Here is a 17,812-nt window from a genome sequence, read left to right as displayed (position 1 = left end):
CAAATCTCCAGAGACGAACAAGAAACGGTTTTGAATTTCATTTCCTTTCTTCAACACATGCAAATCTAAGTATCAACACTCCCCAACACTGTGATTCACCCTGAAAGCTGATTAACAATAACTATATAAAGAAAAGAAAAAACATTGCTCACGTCATATCTGAACCACTACTTTTTCCACATCTAAGATCCTCTATACCATTTGTAAAAGCTAATTTAACCATAGCAAATTAACAATAAGAACACAATCTAATTTATAGCCTGATGTGGAGGGTAAAGTTACACATTTGAACACCATTGAAACCGATAACTTTCACATTGACAGTGATCACTGAGGGAATAACATTCACGTGCCTCGGCCACGATATTTCCATTCGTGCAGATATCTAAACTTGGGAAACCTGCAGTCACAAACCTTCTCTCTCCTTAGCAGATTGGGCTGCAGACCCCTGCAGTCCCCAAAGGGGTATTTTCAGCCTCAAATCAATTTGAGAGTGACGGCGTAATGATTTTTGTGGGAGGTGAATTTGCAGCGTGCAGCAGTAACGCCGCTCTGCTAATTCCGCCTTTCCACACCCACTCTGCTAGTAAGGTGAATGACTGAAACACACACACACAGACACACACACACACACACACACACATACACGTGTGCTGGCACGCACACATAAATCACTGTTGCTGACGTTGCAGAAGTGCATGATTTTGCGTGAGATGCCTATTATCACATATTAACACATTTTATGGTTGTCAAACTGTACTTTCACATCCCAATCTGTTGTGTTACAATTTGGATGCGGATGTAGAATATTAATGTTCAACAAGAACATATAATGTTTGACCATTTTTCGTTTATTTCAGTGAAAAGTGACATAATTTTTCGCACCTGAAAAGCAAAATCAGAAACTTAAAAAGTTGTTTTTTAACTTGTATACGACATCAACTCGTCCATCAACCACGGCTTGGAAAAGAGCTCGGTAAACACCTTCCAAAAGCACTTCACTAAAGCAACGTGTTTAATAAAGAAGTCAATTTCTTTTATTGATTCACTTTACATGGCTATCCATGAAACTGAGGATCGGGAACCCGTCATCCTTTTGTACACAGCTTGTGAATTTATGGCTGCATAATAATCAAGACAACAACCACACAAGCATTACAAAAACAGTTTTCATCTCAGTCACTTAACCACCCGGTGTGTGATGGTTTCACTGTGTGTTCAGCACCAATCCGAGTGATTTATGAGGCTGCGGTTGAGAAAATTGCCATTCATATCTTCTTTGCTGTTGATAAAGATCGCGTTGGTTGATGGAGTGTTTGTTGATTAGACTCACGAGGGAAACCTCATATGAATCAACAACAAAATAATAAACATGCTTAAAGTATTTTGATTGTGGATGTGATTGTTTTACAAAGGAAAATAGAATACATTTAACTGTTTAAGAGTGTAAAGTGACTGCTTTGCACAATAAATGGTTACAAAATGCATTTTTTTATACAAAGAGAGCACGACATCATGGAATTTAACGTCGTGATTTCTTTCTCTGAAAAGGTTTTTACTAAATTGTCTTCTTAACAGGTTTCTACAGCTTGTTTGAATGCTAAGATCAGCCGGTATAATGTTAACAAGTTCACCACATTAGTTAAACGTGTTAGCACGCTAACATGGGAATGTCCATATAGAAATATTAACCTCATGGTGGTGCTAGAGAAAAGGTCAGGGGATCGCCAAAGTCAGTAAGATGCATCCTCTTGGCAGGATCCAAGAACACAGGATGTCAAATTTGTAATTTGTGATATTGGCCTTTTTTAAAAAAAGATGAATTGAAAATGTAAATACATTGAGTGTCTGTACAAAAAGTCATGGCAGCTCATCCAATAGTTGTGGAGGTATTTTAGTTTGGCCCAAACTGGAGGACAATCCAAAAACGGTAACTCTCCATCACATTGAAACTACTTTGACAGGACAAACATCTGTAGATGCATAACTCCATCAACATGCCATTATTGCTTGTTCCAACCATCCATTACAAAAGCCATGACAGACTAAAGGCAATAAATCACAACTCGGTGAGTATTTATTTTCGCAAGTTTTAGTCCACTTACAAAGGCAAGCCAATTTAACCCCGCGTACCATTAGGATGAAAAACAATCCCTCCAAGTGAGGTCCATCTGCCTGTTGGACAGCTAACAAGAATCTGGCTCGACAACATCGGAGGCTGTGATACAGCAGATCAACACAATCCACAAAAGTCCCCTAATCCAGCAGTACATGCTCCAAAGCTGCTTAATGTTTGATTTGAACGTAGGGACAAACCACTTCCTGTTGTAGGTTTACAATCTGTGCAGACCAGGACAGACTTATAAATTGGCTTTTTCCAGCATAAATGTTGATTTCTACCCTCGGACAAAACCTACATTTCCGGGATTGAGCATCCCATGCTACTTATGGTAAAAACCTGCTGAAGTCAGCTTTTAAATAGTATGGGGAACAAACAGAACTGTTTAGAGCACAAAAAAGAGGGAAAACATTCGCTGAAGTAGATCCTCACATTCACCCCCTAAATGGAAATGCATGCCCACTGCTTTATTGAACATGATGCATCCAGCTGCAGTGGAGAATGTCTCTAATTTTGTCTGAATGCATTAAGATAGTAGATTTACTACAACGCCTCGTGCATTTCCTGCCGAGTCTCATATAGCCAGACCTTCCTTTAGGGCTGTGTCAGCGCTAAAGGAAGGTCTGGCTCCACACATTATTATTCTGCTATAGGGGGAAAAAACGCTCTGGCTTGTTTGTTTTTCTTTAAAGCACTCACAACATTCGTCTTGAACGGCGCCAAAGCACAGGATGTAGCGACGGTGCCCTTGCGAAGCAGCAAGCGTAAGAGGAGGAGACCGTCTAAAGCGGTTCAGACTCCCCAAAGTGTTGAGTAGCAGAAAACAATCCATTCTGGGGACTGGGAGGGTGATGATGTGTGAAGATGTCAGAGCAGCGTAAAGTAGACACTTGGAGGACAGATGGTCACTGCCTCAAAACATCTGATGATATTTAATGAAAGTCTTGTGTGAGGGGGAGAAGAAAAAAAAGTTTGTCGAGAACAATAAACCCAAAGGGGGATCTATGCGGTGTTGACAAGTTCAAGGACTGAGTGAAGTTACACTTTGCAAAGTAAGCAAAGCTCTTTGAAGCTATTCAGAGTTGCCTGATTTGTGCTGACTATTCATGTGATGATGTCATCATCACATCCCAAGAGGGGGTTATTTCAGTTTAAGTGCTTGGAGAAATTTCAATCTCTGCTTTAAAGTGGATTAACAGCTTTTTCTGTCAAATGTATGTTTCCTGTCCATGGGCTGTTGAATTTCAAAGTAAGGCAAAGCTAATTCAGAGTAGCTTAAATACTGCGTATGAGTACTCACTGCAGTCACGGATATAACCAAATGATCATTTTTTATATTATCATTAAAAAGCATCCAAAGAAGCTGGTACTTGTAGTTATGATCTGGCAGACCGTCAAGACTAGGTTTATGCAAATGTGTAATTAAGCTAATTAGCATTCCTGTCCATTCCCAGCTGGGGAAGCTTGTTCTAAAATGTTGCAGGTCATAAAAATTAATGGCGGGAAAAGAACTCCCATCAGTTCTCAAATGCACCCCACAGATATACAACTTTCTTTATACTTGCTGAAAAAACACCCACTACATCAGTGTTGGTGCATTGAGTGACCGCAATACGCAACAATGCTACGTTAAGGTTAATTAGCACAGAGCAGAATATGGACGGGAGGTGTCGAGCTAAGATCAATAATGTCTCCAAAGATCTTTAACTTAATTCAGACATCGTCTTCAAAGTTTGGACTGCTTCTTCTCCTGCTCAGCAATAATGACAGAGTGACAGAAAAATAATTATTACAAGAAACTGCAGAAACGAAACATCGACTGCTGTCATATGAGGTTTTTTTGGCCTGAAAGGCATCTTAGTTATGAGTCAGTGACTGCAGAAAGCTAACAGCCAAGTGCAATTTTGGAGTCCTTTAACAAAATGTGAATTACTTGTGATTCCACAGGAGTTGAAGGATCCTTGGAAAATGTCCCATGAAATGTGCAGTAACCATTGACAGTGGCTTTTTCAGTGCAAAGTTTAGCTAACCTTTAGAAACCTACTGGCCACCTACAGACAACTGTGAAAACTTCTGATGAGTTGTGGACCTCTCCTTATAAACCGAAAAATATAATCCTTGCATTAATCTTCAGTGTTTTGAAGAAATAACAGAATTTTGCCTCGTTGTACAGGTTGATGTTTCTGTAAAGTTATCTTTGTGTTTTATTTAAAAAAAAAAAAATTTGAAGCGCCATGTACCTTTTTTTTAACAGCAGACAATATGACATGTCACTGCAATAGAAGCACAAGTGTAATCAATATCATTAATCATGACTGTATTACATTCAGGTGTGCCTCGTCTGTGGCTGGCTCACTGAACAGGCTTGATATATCGAGACCAACACGTATAGCCACTCACACTTGGTAAAGAACAGGGGTCAGCAAAGGTTTTGTGTAGATAAAGTCCAATAATTTGCGGTGACGTTCTTGGAGCTGTGAAGAGCTAGCTGCTGAATGTATGAACCCGGCCAGTTGGGGTCTTGGCACATGTGACACTGTTTTTGTAATCACTCTCACTACCATAAGGGATGTGCACAGTTCCACACTCCATGTTCAACAATCAGGTATTGAAAAATATTTTTAAATTTAAAAAAATCACAAATTCGCCGATAGTTAGATGGCTAGCTAGCTTGTAGCTAGATAGACAGCTCGCTAGCTCCTATCTAGCAGACATACCGACAGGTTGGCTTCAATAACTCTCTAGTTGAACAAATACTTTTCAATGCTGTGTGGACCTTTGTCCAATTACAAAAACAGCATGTGCTCTTGTCTGCCGAGTCTGACCGGCAGGTGTACTAAAAGGATTTGGTACTTTTGTTTCTCACAGCACAGCCATTAACACCATGAGACGCTACAAAGTAATTACAAATGTCCCCATCTGTGATTTTAGGCAATTTTCTAAAGTAGCCCTCGCAATCATTGATGGCTGAGGGATGTGTTACTTCAAAACCAAACAATCACTGCAGTGTAGCTGCTGAGTGTCCCCAAATATTATGTATAGTTTACAGCGCAAACAGCGCTAGACCAGAAGAATTAATACAAGTGCATTTGAACTGGATGGAAAAAATGGCGAGCATAAGGTGAATACACAGTTTGAATCTGGTTTCACGTATTAACAAAATGCCACAAAGAAGTAACCCACGCAAAAGCTGCTGATTTAGTCAATTTAAATGATGTTAACAACACAAGGCTAACAGCAGGGGGTGACCATCTTGGAATGTGGGGAGGTTTCTGGTAACTCTTCCCATTCTGTTGACATTGTGTGAATGCATTAGTTACACCTGTGCGTTTGTTGATCAGACAAAGTCAAACTGTCTGCCGTGAGAAAGGCCTACTCTGGGCTGTTTTTTTGTTGCCTAGTGATTCAAAAACATGGAAATTATGGGAATGCAACACCACCAAGAGGGAGTGACGACAAACAGCAAGCTATAAGACTTAAGAAATGTGAAGGCAGACTGTCATGACGGTTAGTAATCGTGTCAGGACTCTACTGAGTGGTGCAACAAAACTCAGTGTCTGAGTCAGCCACTTTCCACCATCTGGAACACCTGATAGATAGTTTTTCAGTGTCTTGTGTGCATTGCTCCTTGACATGAACACATTGACAGCAATCAAAAGCTTTTGGGACTTTGACTGTTCCGTTTGGATTTTTTAAAGCTTTGGTTCATTCGCCAAGAGACAGATAGAGAAGCAGCAAAGGGTAAAAAAAAAGCTAAGATGAAGGGGTAAAACGGTGTGACAGCCTTAGAGTCTTGTATTTGTTCTGAGCAGCTTTGTGTAGATAAGAGGGGGGGGTGGAGGGGAGAGTATGGGCAGAGAGTGTATGATGAGAGAGGGAGCGCTGCAGTGCTGACCACTGCGAGACTCATCCATCCAGAACACGCTGAGCTGCTCTGCTTCGGTAACTGGCTTCAACTCAGGTTTGGCTCCAGAATTCTTTGATTGAGAACACCTCCACTCTGCACATTACTTTACACAAAATGAATATATAGAAACAGCCTAGCACCATCCTCTCCACTGCCTCCTCCTGCTCCTCCTCCTCACATCCACACCGGGCCCATGTCCTCCTTAAAATTATACCTCTTTTAATCAACAGGAGTTGGCAGCTTATCTTTACTTTGCACATTATTACCAAATAAAAAAAGACTCAGGTGCTTTTTCTGCCAGCAAGGGATTCAATTATTTAAACGCTGTTATAGCTCCTGTTGTGTGTGCACCCCGACTTCATCTTTTATTGAGGCAGCCGGTGAATGACTTGTTACAAATAGCTCATCGGGAAATACGCTGATGTCTGCCACCGATCCATTTGAGGGAATGACAGACCGCGTACCCACCAGACTGCGGGATTGCAGAACTCAAATAACTCTGCATTCTTAACCTGAAGTCATTTGGACACTATTTTGTACCTGCAGGTACCTGGTTTGAAGTGCTAGGTCTGAGGAGGCTGCTGTTACACACTCTGTGGAGCCAAATGTGTGCATACATGTTATGCCTTAAGGATACACAAACACAAATATGCATGAAAGCACATATTCTTAAAAAGAAAATATATACCCACTTATAATAAATATTTGCGCAAACAAGAATACTTTTGACAACTGCATTTACCTGCATCCTACTGTTCTAACTAACGTGCAGCAGAATACATGAGAAACTGCTTGTGTGCCAAAGCAGAATGTAAAGGGAAAGTCATTCATGTTCAATATTCATTCTTTTCAAGAGGCACAAGCAGTGGAAAAGCTCAATTTAGCAGATTATGTTTTACTTAAAAAGAAAGTAGATCACGTTTGCTGGAATGGCCCAATGGTATTAATTTCATCCACACTATATCGTTAATGATTGAGATTGAATTTGAACTGAATTTGAATTCACTCGCATTAACTGACGCTATCCCACAATCTGCTGACGCGTCACAAATATTTCAAACACTGGTATCTGGTTGTCACTTGGGAGCAAGTCTCTTGACAGTGTCACTCAACTGACAGTCAAAAAAACAATCAAACGTCTTGAAAAGATCAGAGCGTCATCTCTTTATAAAACATGATCATCTCTTTTGGGTGCTCTTGTCAGTCCTGCTATTTTGTGAAGAAGAAAAAAAATCCCTCTACTAACATTTTATAACATGCAAGATATTTTCTTAAATTTGTGCCCAACTATCTTCAACCCCCACAAAAACTCCTAATATTGACAGGGCATTGAACTTCAGAGTTTCTGCTGAATAAAAACTCATTAAAAGAGTTAGCAGCGTCTTTCGCCCTCCACTTCCAACACAGGGAGCAGTAACATCTGTGACTGTCTGGCGTCAGAGAGGAGAGAGCTATGGGAAAACCTAACAGCAGTTTTCCATCGCCAGCTCAAACCCCCCTGTGGTCTTAGATCTCTGATTCTCTGTGTTTATACTAGAAGGTCCACGGTATCCCTACAATATATGAGACTTTAAATCACAAGTAAAAGCGGTCCCCTTCTGTCACAATCGGCTTCTAAAACCTGTTCACGTTGCGCCCAATTTTCAGCACATATAGTTGTCAAACCACGCAGAATGAAATCCTCTATTAAACTTGAAGTCTAAAACGTTGTAGTGGAAACAATAAATAGCGTTACCGATCGTCAATCCACTACAGTGCCTCTTCGGGAGGGTGAAGCCCGCGGCACACTGGCGCGCCCCTGGGGTTCCCTACACTTTGACCGAGCATCTGTGCAGCATCTGACACTCTGTCATGATTTACATCCGCGCTGCAACTGTAAATGTCGGATCAGAAATCTCATCAGTGAACACAAATCCGTCGGCAACAGCAGCTCGCCCGGTCGTTAAATCTCTCATAAAATGATGGTCCCCCCCCCCCCCCCCTCGCGCATTAGCGCGCGATTCGTGCGTAATTGGTTTAATCCCGACGTTTCTTTGTTTTAAAATAAAGATGAAATAGTCCTACCTCGCTCATGATGGACGGTAACGTGGAGGTTGTCTCGGCTGCTTCCAGTACGTGAGTTGCGGAGCGAGAAGTTTCAGCAACAGTGGTCTTTAAACGAGTGGCTCGTCGCGGACAGAGAAGCTTTATAAAGTGTTAAGCCCAACTCCTCCGTGTCATGGCGTCACCAATAAACCAATCGGAGTGCCGTGGGCAAATGTGTCTCCCAAGTCACCACCCAACTCTTTCAAATATTCATACGCAGGGTAAGCCCTTTTCATCAGAATCAGCCAAACGGAGCTTGTCTTCTCCTGTTGATCGGCGCGTTGGGAGGCATTTCATGCACCAGTCATCATGTCATCCATCGAAATTGTTGTTTCACTAAATGTACCATTGTGATTCCCGCCTGAGTGTGTGCACTAGTGCGTGGGTGTGCGCTTCCTAACAAAAGCTCTAAAGTAAAATGATGTTCTGCCTTTGTGCCTTATATTTCGAAAACGGGGATTTGCAGTTTTCCTGTGGTGCCTCATTGTGACATAATGTGCTTATTTTAATGCACTGTAATGTTTATATAATGTCCCTACATTACATGTTATTGCCATTTTATTTCATATGAAATGTGTTGTGATGTGTGCTGGGCACTCCCCTCATATTTATTGCTAATTATATCCAGTAAAGGTTGACAGTGGTTTAATAAGCTAATTAGATTTCCTCTGGTGAATTCCCAAACAACAGCATACTAAATGTATTGCATCAGAGAGACGGAGCGTTTCTACCTCCATTAAATGTCTTACTTGAAAGGAAAAGGGCTGGTTATTGTTTCAGTGCCTATTTCCAGCAGCCTTGTTTAATCCTTTTGCATCAATCTAACTGCATCATTCCCTCATTTTCATTCCCTCCAACATCAATTTCACAAATTGAGGTAGCTAATTATTGTTTGTCCTCAATCCATACATGCATTTGTAAAATTCAATACAGGTGGTGTTTCTTCAATCGAGCATTCAAATCGCAAACAGCAACTTCACTCAACCCTCCACCTGCTTCCTGCCCATCTAAATGGAAATGGTTTCAGACAAAGACGATCAGCACCAATATTCACAAAGCTCTGATGTGGATGTGACTTGAAGGATGTTCAGCTTCCTCATGCAGCGCCACTGGAGCGTCAGTGATGTCCCAATGGAGTCTTGATGGATGGGAGAATAGGAACCCGATTACAAATGAAGCCTAACTTCTCTCCTGCTTTGACCTGACCTGTGTGTCTCTGGGTGTCTGTCAAGTCGCCTGACAAGCTGGAGCGGATTTGCGCTGAAAAATAGCTTCGGGGGGAGTCCTCGTTCATGCAAAAATAGCCCTCATATCGCTCTGCTTCAGGAAGTCATGTTGTTTCGCAGACCCTGCATGCGATAGATGCAGCACAATATGCGATGCCTCGCAGTGGAGCCGAACTCACGTTGTCCTTCACGGGGTACAGGACACCCGCAGGACATGAACTGCAGAGAAGTTGGACACGCCGGTCAGCTCACACGTGAGGAAGTGGCTTGAACTCCTTCAGTGCCTCAATAGCGTGTCATTGTGGCTGCACGCACACAAGTGTGCATTGGGGTTTGGCGAGTCACTCGTAGATTTGGCATAATGACATATTGCCAAACTCGAGGCTTCAAAACCGCACTCCACTCACCAATGGGTGACGTCACCGTGACGTCCACTTCTTATGCAGTCTTTAGTAATAACATGAGGGGAGAGAGTGAGACAGCTCCTGAAAGTGTGTTATCTTATGGACGAAGCATGAACGTTAACACACCTGGTGTGTGTTCAGCAACGTTACTCTTCCATTTCGCCTCAATAAAACATCTTTATCAAAGGAGAACCACAGAGCATTTCAACCACGGATAGTTTTTTCTTTTCATCTCTCTCTCCGTCTGAAGAAGCAGCAGGTTGATTCTCAGGAACACAGAGAGTGACCCCCTGGCGCTTCTTACCGCAGGGCAATGTGAATAGAAATAGAAGCCTTCAGTGACCCAGTTGATACTGCAACAGAACGATGTAGATATCCAGAAATCATTCTGGATATCTACACGGTTCATGCTTATATAACGATTATCGCTTTCTTCATCGCTTTCATCATGACCACAATTGTGGATGGATTGTTTCCAGTCAATAAGGTCAGTACTGTAGTTGAGCGTTTTAGAATAATAAAAACCAAACACAAAGAGTGTGTCATAGCTATCAAACCTGTGTAGCTCATCAATATATCGTGCAGTGAATACAGATGCAGTTTTTACTTTTGACAGTGATAGAAATGTATTGTAATTGCAATTTCATGGTACAAATTTATAATATCTGACTATTGTATTTACCCTGATGTGTATACAATATATATATATATATATATATATATATATATATATATATATATATATATATACATATATATATATATAATTCCAATGAATTAACTATTGAATATGATATGATCAGGTATAATCTCATGCTCGAGTCGACTGAGATGGTCCGTTCATATAGCTATTTTCGAAAATAGTGACTACACTGAGAAATTCACTGCAGCACTGCTTTTATTGGCCTGATAAGTCGCACTAAGTCAAAGTCATGACTTTTCACTATGTCAGTCCAAATATTCGAAAATAGTTGTACTGGAAAAGTTTCAGTGTTCTTTGTATTATTCACATCACATGCAGTCGGCTTCCCCGTCGCCTTGAATCACCGAGTACAATAGAGGCACACACATTTGTCTTGGCGACACTGGTGCAGACTCAGTGACAGCTCACAGAGTTTCCCAGCACACACAGTTGGAACAACAGGAGCTAAGTGTACAGTATAATTCACACTCACTGAGCACTGCAAGGGACAGATATGTGATGCACCGTCGAGCACTCGGTACAAAACAGTCCACACGTACACTTCCACCCTGCAGGACTACACAGCACTGTGTGTCCTCACGCAGTGTTCCCCACAGTTCGATCGTATCTGCAGAGGGAAGTGATTTATCTTTATCGTTGTGGTATTTCAGACGCCGCAGAAGAAAAGCTGAGTAGCAATTGCAGACTGCAGCCTGCAGTTACCCTGACCCCTGATATGCATCACACGAAGGAGAACATGCCCGTGGCTTTCGAATATGCACGGATAATATTGTTTCCTTTGACTGGCAACAATAAATAATATCCTTCCACAATAGCTCTATACGTGCTGGACGTTCTCGTCAACACATCTTCATTTTCCAGTACAATAAATGTTGCCTCCGGGATTGGAATTAGCCAGATACGATCTTGGGAGAAGGAGATACTTTTCAGCCCGGCCCAACAAGGGTTTCATTTGTGCAGTTAATTAAATGATGAATAAATAAAAGTAAGGAATCTTCAAAAGACATTAAGGGGCGACAGACTTTCAGCTCAGCGCAATCTAAAGACGCAATGTTTATAAAAACATGAAGAGGGGGAGAGGCAAAGAAAAGAGAGCATACGGTGCAAACAAGGTGACACTGAATGCAGTGAGACGTAAAGGAAAGCAGTCTCTGCGCTCAGAAGGAGGTGTACAACCAGATCAGAGCTGCCAGGAAGAAGAAGAATGAGAGGATCAAAGGTGCCTTTGAGTGAAAATAAGTCCAGGTAGACTAGGACAGCTGGTGACGGGAAGACAATAGTGAGCTATAGATCATCCAGAAAAAAAGAGACAGAAGAAAAGGAATATGAAAACTAGAGAGGCCAGGCCAGGACAAAAATGGGAGTATTGTGCAAAGGTGCACAGATTTTGGTCAAACTGAGCAGAGTGAGCTGCGGTTAGAGTGGAAAAATGAATGTGGTGGGATAAGAGCTGCAGGCAGGGCGCTAATGAGGACGAGGAGGACTTGGAGAGGAGCGCGAAAGAGCTGCCGAAAGAGAAGAGTAACCTGGAAACGATGAGAAAGATGAAAAGGTGAGCGAGGCAGAGCGGTGAGAAGATCACGTTCAGGTACGCTGCCTCGGCTGATCATTTTGCTCTCTGAATCGTGGTTTTTTCGACTCCAAAAAAAAACTTTCTTCAGAACGAGAAATAATGTCTTTCTTTGTTCAAGAGCAAAAACCTCTGGAGCAAAGGCAAAAGAGCAACAGGGACGGTGGTTGTAGGTTGTATTCTTGTGTAGCTCAGACTGAGAGAACATGATTCTTCTCACAAACAACCCCGCATCTCTACAAATTACGTACATTATAGGCAATTCTGTGGTAATGCTGTTAGGAGAGTGTCCTATATGTAGTGCGGTTAATAGTAAAGAGGTGGAGATCGGGGTGGTTGATCAGTAAAGACTGGAGTTCAGCTTCTGTCACTTATGTGAGAAAAAAATTGACTTTTTTATTATCACCCGTCACTACAATCTTTGCACAGGTGCATTATTTGCCTCATCCTAACCTTCATTTGTCTTGAATGTAAAGATAAACCCACTTTCAGGTTCTGTTCCTTCAGCTTATGTTCCACAAAGCTAAAGATGTATCCCCTGATATGTCCCATATGATTTGAATTGTAGTTATATTTTTGGATCAGTTTCACCCTAACTTTTAGTCTGTTAGTTTGTCTGGGCGCCGGGGGCCACTGCAGAGCGTCACGGTACAGAAGAGAGAGGCCGCCTCATTCCTCTTTGGTTGTTCTCGGCCTCCAGCCTTTGGATCGCTCACATCACTCCACACGTTTGATTAAAGAACAACCGCACAGCCGGCCCCATTCCAAGTGCTCTTATAATTCTGGTCAGGCATGGCCGGATGTGTGGGTGCAATGTTAAAATTGTGCTTCGTCTGCTGGAATAGCACAAAAGGGTTTATGCGGCTCACATAAAATTAATATACAGAGCAATCAAGGCGTCAGCCCTTCCTGTGCCGCCTCCATCATCAAGTAAGCGTGTCACACATTGCTTCTCCGTGTTCTTTTAACTTAAGTAAAAGGATAACAAATGTATGCAGCAAATTAAAATTCAAACGGGGGAAATGTGCAAGTTTGGTCAGTAATTGAGGGATGTTCCATGAGGCAGTCTACTTTTGTGACTCAGGCTAATAAGAGGGGTGTTTTATGAAGCAATGGCCGTCGTGCCAGGCGCTGGCCTGCCCATGGGAAGCAACTTTAGGTTCAGTGTGTTGCTCAAGAACACTGCGACACCTAGACAGGAAGTTAACCTTTTCTGCCCTTTTGTTTGCCTCCTCTGTATTCCAGCATTACTGCATACTATATGTGGGTTTCCATCACTGATTTGTGTGCGTGTGTTTGTGCACTTCGCACTCTCTAACCAAACATCATCATGTCAACAAAAAAAAGCCCAGGGAAATTCACTTTGTTTTTCATAGCTTTTGGTTGGCAACTTAATCTAATCCTGTGAGCAGGGCCACCTCTGGAGAGACAGCGGCACAATGAAATCTCACACAGGGAACACCTGACAGCTCGGCCTGTCTGGGATCCTCTTCTTCGTGATCCACAGCTATTGTCTCTCTCTCCCTCCTCCCTCACTCCTCCCTTGTCTTCCTCTTCATGTCCTTGCTTTTATAATCCCCACCTATGCGGGGCTCCCAACTGCTGTCACACTAACTCGTCACTGTCCGTTCCTGTGATGCTCCTCGTCTCGGCGCAGCGTCGTCTGCCGAGGCCGGGTTGCCGGAAACGCCGCTCCTCATCAGAGTGTGCCGAGCCATTTTTATAATAAGTGCTAGCTGCTGGGCACTGAAAGCCACGGAGCCAATCAGCCTCTCTCGACACACAGCTCACTGGAGACAAACTGGGGTAGAGCTAATGAGATGCATACTGTGTGTTTGTGAGACGAGGAGAAAACACGGATACACAAGATCAGCGCTGGAAGACATAAGGGACCAAAGAGTGTCCTGTTACAGGAGATCACATCATTGTTGTATTACATATGTTTAAGACCAGAAAGAGAGTCAGACTGCAGAGTTGTATCCGACCCTTAAATAAAACAAAATCTGCATGAGACGATTGATATATGTTCACGTTTAACTATGAAGCTACAACCAGCAGCCCATTAGCTTAGCGTAGCGTTAACAATGGAAAATCAGGGAACTGTCCAAAAGTGATCAAATCTAAGGCTCACCGCTTAATGCATTATAACATGTTTGTTTAATTCACAGTACATTCTTTTTTTTAATGGGTGAAGTGTGCGCTGGACTATTTCTTTCCTTTTTCCTGCAGTCCTCTTTTGCGTGTGCAATGGCTCCTTTGTGCTGTAATTGACGCCTTCATTTTCCAGGAGATTGTACCCGATGGCAGGCAGAATTGCATAGTGACAGCGAGGCTTATAGGGAACCAATCCAAACACAAATGGGGTCCTTATCGTATAGCTATTGCAATATGCAATCAACATGTACTTCATAATGATCCGTTAGGGCAAAAACGTGTCCATTTCCACTCGAAGAAAAATAGGCAAAAGCGCTCCCTGATTATGAAAGTCTATTATCCGATCCGACAATGTGGACACTCAGACCGAGTCACGTGAATATGAAACTAATAGTGATAAAACTGAACGCTCAGGCATGTGCGTACAGCACGTGCACACAGCTTCATCGTGCTGCCTTCACACACACGAGCCTGCACCGTCCTTACCCTTTACACATGCATTTTTCCCGACCGCGCAGCTCTCCAGATGCCATGCCCAATGGGGATCTCCAGCAGAGCACAGACAGTTCGTGTCATGTCTCAGCTGCAGTTATTAGTGCCTAATTACTCGGACTGTTGCCAGTCAAAGGATGATCGGCTGTCTTCATTTTCAGGCTCCAGTTGACTGTCGACCTGACTGAGAGAAACAGTGAATGAACTGGAACCCGCTGACTTAAATTTAGTGTTATTTTGCGTTTGGAGAGGTCCGGATTCAATTTGTCATGCCTTGTCTGTGCCGCTGATCAATACCAACTGTATTACACGGGCAGCGGGGCCAAACCAATGTGCACCGTCAGCACCTGCACGGAGATGGATCGGTATGCGAATATAGGTATTACTGCTTTTTATTCATATTAGGGAGAAACACATTGATGGTAATTTAATTCATCTCAAACCAATCCTTCTCATCATGAATATCAGCAGCAAATTAAGGACATTCGCCTTGTCATTTGATCGAAAAGCCAATGTGAGGATCGCAGGGAGCCTGTACAGAAAGGGTTGAAGAGTCTGGAGAAGCTGAACGTAAAAGACTATGAAAATAGAATTAACTAAGCATTGAAATTCAGAACCCAGCCGCTTAAAGAAGAAAGTGTTTCTTCTTGAAGAAACTATTTCTTCAATTATTCGTAACATTTAATAATATTTTTTATCATCCTAAACGTTTTTTCATACTCCGTTTTTTTCCGCCTTTTGGTTACTTTTTTTCTTTTAGTTAGAAAATGATTTTTATGAATCTTTTTTAATTTAACCTATAAAGCAATTTCCATTTGGTGTTATCATGATTTATAATTGAGTTTGAGCCCGCCCAGTTATCATTATGGCTTCGTGAATGCCTTTATTATGTCTGTTACAGTTTTTCATCTAGTTCTTTGTCACTTTAATTGTAGTTTTTTTGAAAGCAAGATCTGGTTTCTGTTTTTAAATGGTCATTCATATATTAATTGATTTGACCGTCCGACTGGATCTGCACCATATAAATGTGCCACAAATACACAATGATCTCAAATATTTTCCACAACATTAATCTTATATACATTGTGTGTTAGCATTCTCAGTTTTTGATTTTTTTCTGCTCCATGGCTGTTGAATTATTTATATATATATTCCATGTAGTTGAGTTTGCACAAAGTCAAATGGAAGAAGAGGCTTTTAGAAGAGACGAAAGAGAAACTTGATTGTTATTTATGCCTTCATCCTGTACATAAATTACATACAAATATAAAAGAGAGATGTGTGTCACAATATAGAGTGAGAATGTCAATTTATACAAAATAATTTGTGGAGCACTTTTATGCGAGGAATGTTAATACACATTTTACACCACATTTATGGAGCTGTTAAAAGCAGCTGTTCCATTATACAAAAGTGGTTTTATGGTTTTGTCTGGCTGCACACAAAACAGCAACTCTGTAAAATCCAAAACAACCAGAAACAGGCTGACAATCTGTATACTAGAAATATATATATATATATATATTTTAAATGTTAAAAACTCAATCCGCAGTCTGAACATGTCAGTTTGAATCTGAAAGTAAAGTGAAACATCGGAGGGTTTGACTTGGAGGTCGACAAACACTCTGTTTGGTTTAGTGCAGCTTTGATGCCGCTTGAGAGGACAGAGAAAAACAGTTTGCCAGCTCATTGTTCCTTGGATAAAGGGTGATTCTCCGTTTACTCGTATTTCCTCAACAGAGGGCGTAAAATCAAGCATGAAAAAACAAACACAAAAAAAACTCCACTCTGGAGGAGGTGTGCAATTACGTTGTTTCACACTGTCCTCGGCTCAGCTGGGAAGGACAGAGAAGCTGTTCACTCATTAACTGAATAACGATGCATTTTAGCCAAAGAGCAGAGAGAGAGAGAGAGAGAGAGAGAGAGAGAGAGAGAGAGAGAGAGAGAGAGAGAGAGAGAACCAGTCAACTCAGCAGCCACGATGTGTCAGTGCTTAATTACTACACAGCCAGAAGACCTTGGTTTCCTCCAACTTCCCAATGACATTATTGGAAACGGGTTCTGAAGATTACTTCAAGCTGTATTTTATGAGACATGAAATTGCTGAACGAAGCAGCAGACCTCATGAACAGGAGCACAAAAGGCTCTGGCAGAGCATGAGGGTACATTACTGATGGTCTATCAATACTCATTAGCTTGGAAACCTATTCATCATTCCTCATTCCCCCCAACCGGGAGACGGAGACAGACGGGGAGTCCAAGACGGATCTATGTGGGAATGCGGAGACCTTTTTAATACTTTAACAAATGTAACCAATACCTCTGACAGAGGGTTGTGTTAAATGGATGTTAACTGGTAGGAAACCTAAATACGAACAACAAGAATTTTAGTGGTTTCTTCTGCAGCGAAGATGCAATTAGTGCAAAGAGACCCGAAAAACACATCACGCTTGTGTGCTAAAGTAAGGCTAATGACGGCTGGTGTCTTAATAGTCTTGTAAAGAATATAGAGAAATGGGATTTAAAGTACATTAGTAGAATATGATATACAAGTGCAACAATATCAGAGAGGCAGGACTCTCCAGCAGAATAGATTTCCCAGGTCTCAGATTTGCTTGTTTTAGATGATTGAACCACAATGCCACAAGTGTGTAACCGCCCTGAATTTACAGCTAAACTTACCACTGCTGAGGTTGCCAAATGTTTTGGCCAGAAACCTCATGAGGTCCATTCATTTCACCCAATTCTTGAATCTCAGGGTGCTTAACTAGACCTCGGCCCACAGGGAGACTGAAAGTATATCTCATGTTATACTCTGTAGACTAAAGAAAACACACTGAGTGGGTGGTAGCTGATTAGGATGCTGCACATTGTGTTACTGTCTTACATCCTCCTTCAGCCTGCTTGTGTGTGATTTAGTTTTTCCCAATAAAACACCACGTCTCTTTATGAAGCTATAAGTCAAACCCACCTCACCCGTCACACACACACACACACACACACACACACACACACACACACACACACACACACACACACACACACACACACACACACACACACACACACACACACACACACACACACACACACACACCTATTTTCTTTCAGCCTTTCATCCCAAAAGTTATCATTCCCTATGTAGTCAACAC

At 41.9% G+C, this 17,812-nt stretch overlaps 1 protein-coding gene across 1 annotated transcript in view; it reads right to left on the bottom strand.

Moving 5' to 3' along the window:
• The window catches only part of pcp4b (Purkinje cell protein 4b), a 31,408-nt gene extending 22,975 nt beyond the window's left edge, over positions 1–8,433 (bottom strand). Inside the window, exon 1 of the mRNA XM_068585290.1 lies at positions 8,091–8,433. Coding sequence (XP_068441391.1) covers positions 8,091–8,099 — 9 coding nt within the window. The 5' untranslated portion in view covers positions 8,100–8,433. The remainder of the gene's footprint in view (positions 1–8,090) is intronic.
• Between the last annotated feature and the right edge of the window lie 9,379 nt (positions 8,434–17,812).

Source organism: Clinocottus analis, unplaced genomic scaffold (genome assembly GCF_023055335.1).
Source record: "Clinocottus analis isolate CAN_PGR_092001 unplaced genomic scaffold, fCliAna1.0.p SCAF_2, whole genome shotgun sequence".
Taxonomy (NCBI): domain Eukaryota; kingdom Metazoa; phylum Chordata; class Actinopteri; order Perciformes; family Cottidae; genus Clinocottus; species Clinocottus analis.
This window is presented reverse-complemented; position numbering and strand designations above follow the sequence as displayed.